The sequence below is a fragment of the Charadrius vociferus genome, unplaced genomic scaffold, assembly GCF_000708025.1.
Source record: "Charadrius vociferus isolate BGI_N301 unplaced genomic scaffold, ASM70802v2 scaffold166, whole genome shotgun sequence".
NCBI classification, from domain to species: Eukaryota; Metazoa; Chordata; class Aves; order Charadriiformes; family Charadriidae; genus Charadrius; species Charadrius vociferus.
The window spans coordinates 1986704-1999836 of record NW_009649228.1 but is presented as its reverse complement, the minus strand read 5'-3'; the positions used below and the strand labels follow the sequence as shown (position 1 = coordinate 1999836).

The 13133-nt window shown below is 40.3% G+C and overlaps 1 protein-coding gene across 1 annotated transcript in view; it reads left to right on the top strand.

Moving 5' to 3' along the window:
• MMS22L (MMS22-like, DNA repair protein) overlaps nucleotides 1-13133 on the top strand; it is a 98974-nt gene that overhangs the window by 77085 nt on the left and 8756 nt on the right. The window contains exons 20-21 of the mRNA XM_009889019.1: nucleotides 1217-1386; nucleotides 10072-10283. Coding sequence (XP_009887321.1) covers nucleotides 1217-1386; nucleotides 10072-10283 — 382 coding nt within the window. The remainder of the gene's footprint in view (nucleotides 1-1216; nucleotides 1387-10071; nucleotides 10284-13133) is intronic.

Sequence of the window (13133 nt, the reverse complement as noted above, 5' to 3'; positions counted from 1 at the left end):
GCAGGAATGAGCTTGTTTCTTTCAAAGCAGGAAGCTTAGACAACATTATTAGAAGTATTGTTAAGTGATCGTTCTCTTTCTGTATGATTGATCATTGTGTTTTCTTTCACTCCACAAGATTAATGTTGTTTTGCGTTGTTTTTAGAGATGGTAATGGATGACTTTTATAGAGTAATAATATCTTGTAACAGCCTACTTTTGATCTTTCATTATTTTCAAAGTCTTACACATATTTTCTTGGGATGTTCCTGCATTTTCAACCCAGCAAACTTTCTTGCTTGTAATTAAATATAAACTTGAGAATGTCTGTGGGAACTACTGCATAGGAATCTTCTTTCATTTGATCTGTATTTTGAGTATTAACACTCATGAGCATAGAGCTATTTTCTCAAGAAAAATTACACCTCACCTGCAATAAAGATGTTTCTCAAAGTCAGGGTATTTACACATCAACACCTTTTTACCTTTTTTTTGCAACTCAAAAGCAAGATCTTAGAAGTGGCTCAAAGCTCCACAAGTGATAAGTTAATGTGTTGAAAACAAGAAAGATGTTCTCTGAGGCTCTCATTTTTGGGACAGAGTGCCCACAAAGATCTGAAGAGACCATGCTGGTTTAATGGAGTTGGCTGCCCCTCATTCTTTTTAATCTGCCAAATTAGATGCATTAAATACAATTGGAAAGATACTTAATGTTTTCCTAATGTTGAATCACTGTGTTAGTAGTTGCTGATGTGAGCACAGTGGTATTAGACAAATGTGAAGGGAAGGCAAAGGCAGCATCTCTCTGTGAAATGTGATGAATGCACACAGTCAGGTAAATGTTTAAGTGCATATGTGCTGATTGCAATAGTGTTATGCATCAAATTTAGTTAATTTTTCTGCAGGGATGTGAGAGACTGTCCTTTCTGTAGCGTAACTCTACTTTTCTTAAAACAGGTTCGCTTGCCTAAAAACTTGTAACTGTAATGTATTGGATCAGTTTAGCAATTTCATTTTGCTGAACTGCAAATGGACTTTGAGTTGTCTTGACTGTTTTTTTTCTGAGGGGCTATCATGGAATGAGTACATGGGAGTGAGACATTTCAGTTGCGGTTGCTACTCTTGGATTGTCTAATTTAACATAATCGCCTCTTTAGGCTTTCTTAATTTTTTTTTCCTTACTGTAAGTTGCTTTGGGTTTTCTTGATTTTTTTTATTATTTTTTTTTTTTCAACAGGATGTCTGGTAAAGTTCTGGGCACCGATACTGGCTACTTCCAAAGCACAGCAACTCTTGTTCCGCATCGTGGATTGCTTACTGCTGCCGCACTCTGTGCTCCAGCAGGACAAAGAGCTGCCTGTGGCTTTGCTGTCTGCCATTCAGGAAAGTCTACCTCTTTATCTTCAGGTAAATATCTGAACTCTATTATCACCAGACAAACGTATCTTCAGGAAAAGATTCATATTGCAGAGGATGTTTTCTTTTTCCCTAATCAAAACAGGCATTGACTGAGTTTAAAGAAGCAGCAAGAGGAGTTTTTTCTTCTTGTAGAAGTGGAAGGGAAGATGCCAACCCGTTGGCTTTCCTCTCATTGCATGCAGCTATGCTGTGGTACGCTCCAGAGCCCCTAGTCTAACTGCTGTATATAGAAAGCTTTTAGCCAACCTTGTGTTTACACTGGTCTCCGATGTGAGGGGTTTCTGAAAGAGTGGATCAAACAATCATAATATGTAGCAAGACACTTGTTGAGATGACAGAGCAAACAAATGTTTACAATCATCCTTGACTTGGTTAACCGTAGATAATTAAAGATGAGCTACTCTTTTTTTCGTTGCTCTTAGGAACAAAAGACAATCCTCTGCATATCATGGCACTGTTTTATCTTAATAGCTTGAGAATGTGTTTTGCTGAATTAAGTTCCTGCTGCTTACGCTCACATGACTAAAGCCTCCTTGCCCATTCTTCCTCCTATTCTTCCCTTGTCTTACTTAACACTCTTGAAACTCTGTAAGGCTTGTTGATGCTGTAGAAAGAGAGTAATTCCTGCCAGTGAGAGAAGAATAATTTTTTTAAATAAATAAGTTGACATGTTTTTCCTAGTAAATCCTTGGCTCTTTTTTGCTTACTATTTTCCCTTCCCTTTTAATCCTCATTTTGATTGCAGTCCTAGCTGATTACTTTGCAGGATTGTATTGTGAAACAATGCAATGGTGACATTGTAAACATCCCTCAGACTTGCTTTCAAAAGTTGCATTGTGATCGATGGCATGTCATATGGAAGTGAACATGATTATATAATGATGAGCAGAATACAACTTGCTTTGTTGCTTTGTAGGTATTCTCAGAAGCTATATGCATTTAGGACCATCTGGGCACTGATATTACCACAGAGTGTGACTGTCTGCTTGCTAATTTAGTATTTTAGTCAGAGAGCACTGTTTCTCTGTAGTCTGCACGTACGGATGTAGTTTTAAGATGAAGCCACTCGAGTTGGTATTGAAGTCCAAGTGTTGTGGACCCTCGTTTCCTGTTTTCTTTGTCAGTCTCTGACTTCCTGACCTCACTGTCGTACTCTTCAGCAGTCTGCTGTGTAGTCCGTGTGCTTTCCAGCTACGCTAGATGATCTATTGACCAAATAGTTTATTTTAGACAAATGCCGCTTGTAGAAAACCAGTAGTTCTTTAATTTGGTAAACACTTTTGGGGAGAGAAAACAAAGAAGGCAAGACTTATTTTTCCTGTTTCAATGTGGAACTTCTACATTTTATTAATTGTTTATATTTGCAAAGTTCCAACATTAAGTGTTTCAAACTGCTTCATTCATTCCAAAAGACTTCCTTCCCCTTTATTTGGGAAAGTGGAAAAGTTCTGATTTAGGATCAACTCAAAATGAAAGTATTTTGATATGTTCTCTTAGGATTGCTTCTGATCTCCTTTGAGATCAAATGGATTGTAGGCACTCTCTGACTTCTCAGGTTATTTTTTCACAGTTGGCTTAAGCCAAGTTGGCTTCAGGCTAAATTCATTCCCTTTCACCCCCATGTGCATTTACCATTTAATTTGCTTTTAATGATTCTGTGAATATGGGATGACTGCAATTTGAGCTGATTCAGCTAGTAACTAGTGCCACAAAGCCAACAAACCCCAGAAACCGAAATGGGCATATCAGAAAAGTGATGAAACAGTATATGTGGGAGGGAAAGCATGTAAACATGGTGGGAGAAAAGACAGGAAAACAGCATCCTCTGGAAATAACCCCACCTCGACTAAATTAAGGTATGGGTGAGTTGTGTAATCAGACTCCTTGGATGGCTGCCCCTATGTCTGATGACCATTCATGGAGGTGGAGCAGAGGTATTTTAGTGCAGGAGCCTTAATTCACCTAATGTTAGACAGACATTGTTCCATAGATCTGTCCCTGTTAATACTCTAGTTTACAGCTTAATCCTTTGGCAGTTGCATGAAAATAAAGGAACGGGAGCTTGGAAACCATGCAAAATATCTTCTTATACAGGCAAATTCTTTATTCGTAGTCAAAGCATAAAAGCCCTTGAGTAGCATTTCTGCTCAGAGGTCTATTCAATTTTTTTTTTCTCTTTGCAGTCTTCTGAAAAGTTCCAGGTTCCATCTCAGTCTTCTCTTTTCTTGTCCCAGTTCTCTTTCTTCAGCTCTTTCAGTGTGGGCTGCTCCTCCTTTCTCCAAAAATACTCCTTAGATCTCAGAACATATCTTAGTTTGCAAGCAGTGGTTTGCAAAACTTCCCTCTTTCCAGAGATTTTAACAACTAATCTTAATGTGGGGTTTTTTGATCCTTTTATGTAGGTTTTGAAAGGATTTGAAATCGGTCTTAGCAGCAGGTAACTAATTTCACATTCATTGATGCAACGATCTTTGGAAATCCTATAGAATTCCTGAATTGTATAGAAAAAGGTTCCCCAGACAGTCACTTACCCTGACTAATGGTAGTGCAGCTGGCCACACAACTTGGGCAGCAGGCTTAAAAACAAGAACGATGATGTTGTCACTGTGCAGTACTAAGAGAGGGCATTGCCTTTGTTCATTGCCCTGTAATGGCGGAGGTAAATTTTTTTTATCCTTTAGGACAACACATGAAGCTCCTTCTCTCCCCACAGCATAGTTGGAATGGTTTATTACTACCTTCAAAATTCAACAAAATGCTGGCTGTATCCCACCCACCGTCCCAACCTACAGGTTTATTTTTAATAGATCAAAATTACAGACTTTGTTTAATTTTACACAAGCACAAATAATTTTCAGATGGGCTAATTAAGACTATATGTTGCATTTCTCTCTCCTCAATTCAGACTTACTGTATTTTATTTTTTGATTTGTGCTTACTGTATGTATAAATTTGGGCTATACAGCTGTGCCTTTTGGCAGCTATTGGGCAACTGATCTGTTCTCCACTATACTTTGAACTTATCTGGAAATTTCGTTCCAACATGCTCGCTGAGGCTGCCTTGTCAAAATAGCTTAGCTCTAGCAACTTTTAAACTGATGGGTTTTTTTCTTCCCTAAAGGGTTACTGTATGGATATTATTACTTCCACTGTGCGTCATCTATTTTGTTACAGAATCACAGAATGGTTTGTGTTGGAAGGGACCTTAAAAGTCATCTAGCTCCACTCCCCCTGCCATGAGCAAGGACCCCTTCCACTAGACCAGATTACTCAAAGCCCCATCCAACTTGGTCTTCAACACCTCCAGGGATGGGGCAGCCACAACTTCTCAACTTCAACCTGTTCCAGTGCCTCACCACCCTGACAGTAAAGAATTTCTTCCTAATATCTAATCTTAATCTACCCTCTTCCAATTTAAAACCATTACCCGTCACCGCTACACCCCCTGTTAGAGTCCCTCCCCAGCTCTCCTGTAGGCTCCCTTTGTGTGCTGGAAAGCTGCTGTAAGGTCTCCCTGGAGCCTTCTCTTTTCCAGGCTGAAAACTCCCAACTCTCTCAACCTGTCTGCATAGGAGATGTGCTCCAGCCCTCTGATGATCTTCATGGCCCTCCTGTGGACTCGCTCCAACAGGTCCATGTCCTTCTTATGTTGGGGGCCCCAGAGCGGGATGCAGTACTACAGATGGGGTCTCATGAGAGCAGAGAATCACCTCCCTCAACCTGCTGGTCACGCTTCTTTTGATACAGCCCAGGATACGGTTGGCTTTCTGGGCTGAGAGCGCACATTGCTGGCTCATGTTCATCTTCTCGTTAACCAACACCCCGAAGTCCTCCTTGGCAGAGCCGCTCTCAATCCATTCTCCGCCCAGCCTGTATTTGTGCTTGGGGTTGCCCTGACCCACATGCAGGACCTTGCACTTGGTGTTGTTGAACTTCACAAGTTTTGCATGGGCCCCCTGCCCAAGCCTCTCCAGGTCCCTCTGGATGTCATCCCTTCCCTCCAGCATGTTGACTGCACCACACAGCTTGGTGTCGTTGGCAAACTTGCTGAGGGTGCACTCAATCCCACTGTCCGTGTTGCTGACAAAGATGTTAAACAGCACTGGTCCCAATACCAACCCCTGAGGAACACCTCTCATCACTGGTAGTCATTTGGACATTGAGCCGTTGACCACAACTCTTTGAGTGCGACCATCCAGCCAATTCTTTAACCACTGAGTGGTCAATCCATCAAATCCATGTCTCTCCAATTTAAATACAAGAATATGTGAGACATGTTTTGTTCAAGTCCAGGTAGATTTGATAACCTAGGAAAGATTTTGCTGGGACATAATATCAAAATTGTCTTCAGAGTTGTCTGAATGAAGGACTTCAGAAAGGAAAGCATAAGGAATGTGAATGAACAGCCGTTTATTAATTTTATGGGACTGTTCTTAATTATAAGATAGTGAGGCATGTAAAATGTAACATTATGTATTTTGCCATTGTAAAAAGAAGTTGAGTTGATTTGTGTGATATTGGATTGCTGAAGTCTACCACAGGAAATTTGAGACCAGTTGAGATTGCTCTTGGGTAGATTTCTTGGAGAATGATTTGAAGGAAATTTGGTACACATTTAGCAAATGTGGGGAAAAAAATGAAGGGGTGTACATAACTTGGAGAAGAAACAGTAGTTGTTGCAGAATACAGTGTAGGTTCATGGTTTAAGCATAATATGCATAATGATGGGAAAGGTGAGGTACCATGCTAGATTTATCAGCGTTAATCCTGTCCAAACACAGAAGTTGGTTGATATCTATCTAAATAGAGGAGAGTGGTAGAAGAGCTTAATTCTAAGTAGTGCTTGGCACATATATTTTCCACTGATTTTAATGGGCCTGTGCAGGCTCAGCATTTGTCAGAGATCAGACCTTAAAAGCCCTCCTGTGAGCCACATCTGTGGTCCGATATTTGAGCAAGCTTATTAATACGTTTTGTGAATTATAGTATGTGTTTAATAGGAATTGTACAACATTAATTGGTGAACAGCAAATTTATTCCAACAGCAGGACTGATATTATAAGTCATCATTAGGTACCTTGGCATTTCTGCAGTGAATAGTTCCAGTAATCCATACTAATCGCTTCTTCGCTCTCCACAGGTGATTTGCAGATATATGGATAAATCAGAAGAAAGAGGCAGCTCTGGCCACAAAAGGTTCCTGCAGTGAACACGCACAGGAATCAGTTGCCTTTCTGCTAAAATGAGGAGCAGATGTTGTCATGCCCCTCTGCTCCCCTTAAAGTGTCTTTTTTGTGTGTGTGTTTTTTTAACCTCAGAAGATGGCTAAAGAACATAGTTAAGAAAAAAGAGCAGCTCTATCAACCCTTTAAAGTCCATCTGCTTTGTAGGGATTGTCCTAGCAGTCTGATGTGATTGATTTCAGATCTCTGGTCCACAATTGAAGTCCAGTAGCATGTGTTTCTTTTCTCTTTTACATGAACAGTAGCTTCCTTCATCTCTGTTAATTACTGGTAGGATTTAAAAGAAGAAAGTTCCATGTGATTTCCTTGTAATCACATCCTTGGCCAGTGCTGCCTAGGATATTTTGCCATTGTACTTGGAGATTTGCAGCTACTGTGCAGTGTTGGTAATTTATCCCTTGTGCCACTTGGGATATGGTGTTATCAGACCTTGTGTAGGTCTGTTGCTCTCTGCACTCTGTAAGGAAAAGGTGGAGTCCAAAATAAAGAACACAGTGTTGAGCTAAAGTCAATGGGCCTTCGTGTCCAAAAGAGGAATCCAAGTTCCTCTCTGGAAACCTTTAGGGAACAGTAGAAGTGTCAGGGTCAAGGGTCTGATGGTTCTTCCCTGAAGAGCTTTGGTGGTGTAGACGTGCCCTTCACATGTGAAGACTTTATCATGGATTTTTCTACTATGTAGAAGAGAAGGTTTTTTTGTTTGGGGTTGCTTTTCTGGTTCCCGACAAAATGGACGATAATTTTTCTCACTGTTGTCTCACTGGGAAAAAGAATTTGTATCTTAGAAGCCTTTGATGCTAATCTTGTCACTTTCATTAGGAAAAAGTATGAGTATCCTCCTTAGTGAAAAGAGAATTTTGGTATTACTATGTAGTTTTAAAAATTTCGCCTTTTTTGAGAGGCAGCATCTCTGCCTGACCCACCAAAAAGGAACTTAGAATCCTTTCTAAAGAAAACATTAGGTTACAGAGAAAAGATGTTTTCTGTGTTTTTTAAATGCTTGTTAAGTTAACAGTTCTCATTACAAGGTTTCAAGAGCTCTTTCTATCCTCATCAGATAACTAAAGAAAAAAATTGCCAGTGAACTTATGTCCTTTTTTTCCTCTCTAGTCAAGAAGAGTTATCTTTCAGTAATGCTCTTGACAAGATGTTTTATTTAATCCTTTCCATTCTTTTCAGATTACATCTCTCCCCATCCCACATCCCAGATAACTAGAATCAGTTTACTTCAACTCAAAAAATGAAAATGCTTTTCAGAAGGATCAGGCTAGGTTTGTTGATCCACCTTCAAATGAAACTGTTAGAAGATCTGCAAAAATTAGTCAGTGTTCCTTCAGATATCTAAATTCTAATATTTTTTCTTTATATTGCACCTATTAAGTATCTTTAGGATAATTTCTTAAAAGCAGTAATTTAATATCACTATTTAATAAGTGATTTCTTCCTTCTTTTCTTGATACTATGTAGCATTTGTTGATCCTCAATTTGAAGAACTGTCTTGTTTTAGTAATTATCATTGTTAGTTCTTCACAGGTATGTTCTTCATGTATTCCTATAGGTGTCCTCTATAAGGTTGTGATGTTCTTTGTGTCCCTTTTATCGGAGAGATTAATATACTTTCTCACAGATATTTTTTTTTTTTTGAGTGAGTGCCAGCTCCTGTTTCAGCAGTATGGAATATTTTCTGTCTTTTTCTAAGAGCTGTAGTACAAAAAGCACAGACAACTCTTCTTTATGCCTGCTGCAACTTTTTATTGAAAACACCAAACGCTCAAGCTTACATACTAAGTAATCTCTCATCTGTAACAGCCTCTCTGAGTCTGCCACTTGCCAAGCAGTGTTTTTAAGAATTCTCATGCAGCAGCAGCTGCTTTTTCCTACAAAATTTTGCTTCATGTGCACAAAAGGAGGAGAGAACCTGAACAAAGCCCCAGATCTGGAAGTGTGGTTTGTATCACTGGGACTTAGCAAAATTGCCAAGGAGCTCTAAAAGTATGTGAAGTTAAACCCAAACTGAACATGTCTGTGTTCAAGCGGGCCACCTACAGCAAGTCTTCAGGCAGGTCCTGAAGCGCCTCATTTCCTGAAATGTCATGTTTCCTGTCTTTGTTTACCATGGAACCAAAAGTGGGAGCTCCCCATTTCAAGAAAGTGCCAAGAAGACCCTCAGCTATATCTCCGTCTGCTTTTTTTTCTGAAAGAATTGTTCCATCATGTTCACACAGATGGGTATAGATGAAAATCTTTCCAGGGGGGGGACTCCGATGCGAAAAGCAACAGAAATACTCTTTTGCAGTAGCTGGGGAACAAAAGCAGCTTGTCTTGAACTATTCATTTGTTTATTAGCTTACCTTAGTAACCATCAATATTCAGGCAGATGATCCTCCTACCAAAACTGGAGTCTGGATTGCAATGCTAGTGGGAAGTCTGAAGTACTGTTGAAGTTGCTGTCTAGGGAACTCTGTGTTTGAACTTCTTTTATGCCGTTATTCTTGTTGGACAAAACTGTTGTGAAAACTGTGAATTCTCAAGAGGCTTCTGTTTGTGCCGCTGACTGTGACCCTTGTGATAGGAGATCACTGGAAATTTTGGGGGTTGTTTTCTTCAGGATTTGTTCTTCTTCCGTTCAGTAGTCAAAGGAAGGGGAAGGAAACTCTTAACTTTCTCTCACAGCAACTTGTAGCAGTAAGAATACTCTTTTTTTCAGAGGCGTACGCTGTATACATTGTGTATGGGTAGTGTTCAGATAGGCACTTTCTGGGCAAGTACTTCCATTATAGATTTTTCTCTGGATCAATATAGCTTATATTGGATAAATCATGGCAGTTTTAGCCTTATCTTAAACAGATTTTAAAAAAACCCTCTAAATCCCTTATAAATGGTGCCTAATTTACCCTAATTTGTTCACACTATGAGCAAAATCCTTCTTGTCAGACCACGATCTTAAGTGCTCGTTTTTCTGCTATGTCCTTCGTACAAAAATTTCACACAGTGCTTTACAAACAGATGTGGTAGTCTCTCTCTCCCTTCATAAATCTTACCTGACTAATATGCTTTGTTAGACCACGTACAGAGTTGAAAAAGAAATGAGGAGCTCTTGGGCACAGAAATACTTCTTGGGTCTGAAATGCCAAGGTTTTATTTCAGATTTGAAGGGAAGCTTTTGCGTCCCAAAGCTCATCTTACAATATATGAATTAGTGTAGTAAAAGATTTTTCTCTCCTTTGCAAGCCTTGCTCTGGTTCTGTCTTCATTTGTAGACCATCATACCGACAGCGAGTTACTGATGTTTATTTGTCATGCAGTAGTTACTCTGTGTGCAGCGGTTTACACAGTGTGTAGCAAGTACTTAGCCTACAGTTGTTTAAGATTTATTCAAAATTATTGTTAAAAATTTATTCAATTTCTCACTTTTGAAATTTTTCTTCTACAGGGCCTGTCCTTTATATGTTGTCAGTCCCAAACACAGGGCGCCTATTTAAATCAACTGCTTGGGAGCATTATTCAACAGTATTTTGGACGATTTCTCCCTTCTTCTCCGACTGCGCTTGGGGCCGGACAGCATCCTATGCTGACTGCTTTATGCAGCTCCATTACAGCCCCCCAGATGCTACGTCTACGGAAGACCACTCTGCATGTCGTAAAGTAAGGACCAGCGAAGTAAAAAACACATCAGTTATTCGGATTTTAAAAATAGCTAACGAGAAAGGGAATGCCCTTGTTTTCTTCTCAGTAACTGATAGTTTGGCTGTGGGAAAAGCCTATGAGTTGCTGGACAGGGAGCAAAGGAAGGACAACGTTTATAGAGCAGGGGAGTAAAACCGGGAAGATCTGGAGACTAGTGAGAGACTCACCGAGGATGGAGGTCCTAGACGATGAGAAAAAACATCACAGGAGGCCACATGGAAAGCAAGTATTTTTCTAGAAAAATTGCACTCCAATATATACAGCATCATATGTTTGTGTCTCAGGCTGTATTTAGGGCCACATAGTGCTTATAGTTGTCACAGTTCCCTGTACATGGGAGGCCTTGTTGCTCTCCAAGTGTCAGGGAATACATAGGTGTGCTCAGCTATCCAGGGGAAATGGAGAATTTGGGGTGTGGGAAGAGGAAGACGTAGAGACAAGGAGATAGTACTTGTTCGCTGCGCTGTCACTGCTTGCACAATGTCAACAGCAGCTATAAATGCTGGGTCTCTGCTGCTGAAGGGCCAAAGCCTTGTTTTATATGCTGCAGAATAGGGAATGATGCGTACTTTTTGTCTACATAGCGAGAGGAATGAAACCCCCTCAAATATAAGGTGATTGTTTATATCCAACTGTATTTTTCTGTGTTAAAGAGTGTGTATACGTGTTGATTAAGAGAATTTTAGTGTTGATCTTAGGTAAATGCAGTAGGCAATCCTGTAAGTAAAGCCTGTGTTTAAGGGAGTGAATTCAGATTCCACAATCTGAATTCTGACATGTTTTTAACTCATGAATACTCAAACTTTGTCATCTTAATAAAAGTTATTTCTGAATGTGTGCACACATGTGTGAATTTTAAGATCAATAGTGGAAAGAAAGTTCTGAAAGTGTAAGGGCACTTGGTGATTTGTAAGAGATGAAACGTTCCTTACTGATCTGGGAAGAATATCTTGGAACTGAGCAGCAGCCTGATTTGCAAACCATTGGGTGGTCAGGAGGCAGTCGCTAGGTCTGTATGTAAATATGTACAGAGTTCAGTACCCATTTTGCCCTATGAAAGCTGCTGAGTATCTTTCTGCTGTGCAGAGGAAATTGAACCAAGTGATCAGGGGGGTATTATCCAGGTCAGAGAACCGTTTTAGTGGAAGAGCACCCCCAAAAAAATTAGTGTGAAATTTTCATAGTAAATTAATGGGATAGAAGATTTCAGAGCTGCTAATGTTAAAGTGGGTAGGACCACATGTTACAAGAAATATCGAAGTGTTACAGCCTTCATTTCCCAAGTTATACCAGTGCTTCGAAGCTGTGTAATGAAATACTCAGATCTCTGCAAGTCAGGTTTCATTTCAAAGTTGCAGGAGCACACCTTAGTAAGTTGTTAACAAGAATAGTGGGTTTTGATTATGCATTGCTCGGTAAACATGTTTGCCTTATTTGGGTAGCTGATGGTACCTAATATTAAATTTCTAAGAAGTTATTTTGAAGGTTCTGGGAGTGCTTTTGCTAACTGATTGATGAATAAAGGCTGTGTTCTTTTTATCTCTGCTCTTCTCTTCTGAATGCTTCGATTTAAATTTATTGTCTTCAGATTTCAGTAAAGTAATTCGTAATGTCAAACCAACACTAGTTCTGATTCTTGTATCCTTTTGTGCTGATTGACCAGAAGCTCAGCATGAGTCAGCAATGTGCAATCGCAGCCCAGAGGCCAACCGCATCCTGGGCTGCATCAAAAGAAGCGTGGCCAGCAGGTCAAGGGAGGTGTTTCTGCCCCTCTACTCGACTCTCGTGAGACCCCACCTGGAGTACTGCATCCAGCTCTGGAGTCCCCAACATTAGAAGGACATGGACCTGCTGGAGCATGTCCAGAGGAGAGCCACGAGGATGATCCGAGGGCTGGAGCACCTCTCCTATGAGGAGAGGCTGAGAGAGTTGGGGCTGTTCAGCCTGGAGAAGAGAAGGCTCTGGGGCGATGTTATTGCGGCCTTCCAGTACCTAAAGGGGGCCTACAGGAGAGCTGGGGAAGGACTTTTTACTAGGGCATGTAGTGACAGGACGAGGGGGAATGGCTATAAACTGGAAGAGGGCCGGTTTAGATTAAACATTAGGAAGAAGTTTTTCACTTTGAGGGGGGTAAGGCACTGGAACAGGTTGCCCTGAGAGATTGTTGAGGTCCCATCCCTGGAGGTGTTCCAGGCCAGGCTGGATGGGGCCTTGGGCAACCTGGTCTAGTGGGAGGGGTCCCACTCGATGATCTTCAAGGTCCTTTCCAACCTAACCCATTCTATGATTCTATGAAAAATAGCAAATCAAGCCATTCAAATTGGAACACTCAATGTAAGCGATGTCAAAATTTCTTCTGGTTGCAGATTGACAGGTCACCTTTTATCTTTGTGACAAATTCTGTACTGGAGATGATTGTGTTAATCTGACAGAGCAAAAGCAGACTTAGGCTGTCCCATTACAACATACTGTTGGCAAAAATAAAATAACAGTACCAGTATAACAGCAGAGCTGTTACCACAAGTTGGATTGTGAGTTGACAAAAGCACATAAAGCTAAATAAAGAAATTGAACAACAGTTGTATTTTGGATGTTGTTTTAGAGTCTTAGAATCTGGACTCTTTTTATTTAGTTATTTTATGAAGCTGCCTTTGTATTTTAGCTAGTCACACTTGGCTTTTTAACTATAATTATGATAGCTGTTATTTCTTACTTCCCTCACAACAGCAGAGTCAGAAGGCATCACTGTCCTCTGATAAATTGGGAGTCTTTTCTGAGACGAAGACAAATAGAAGTCATTAGTTGAGC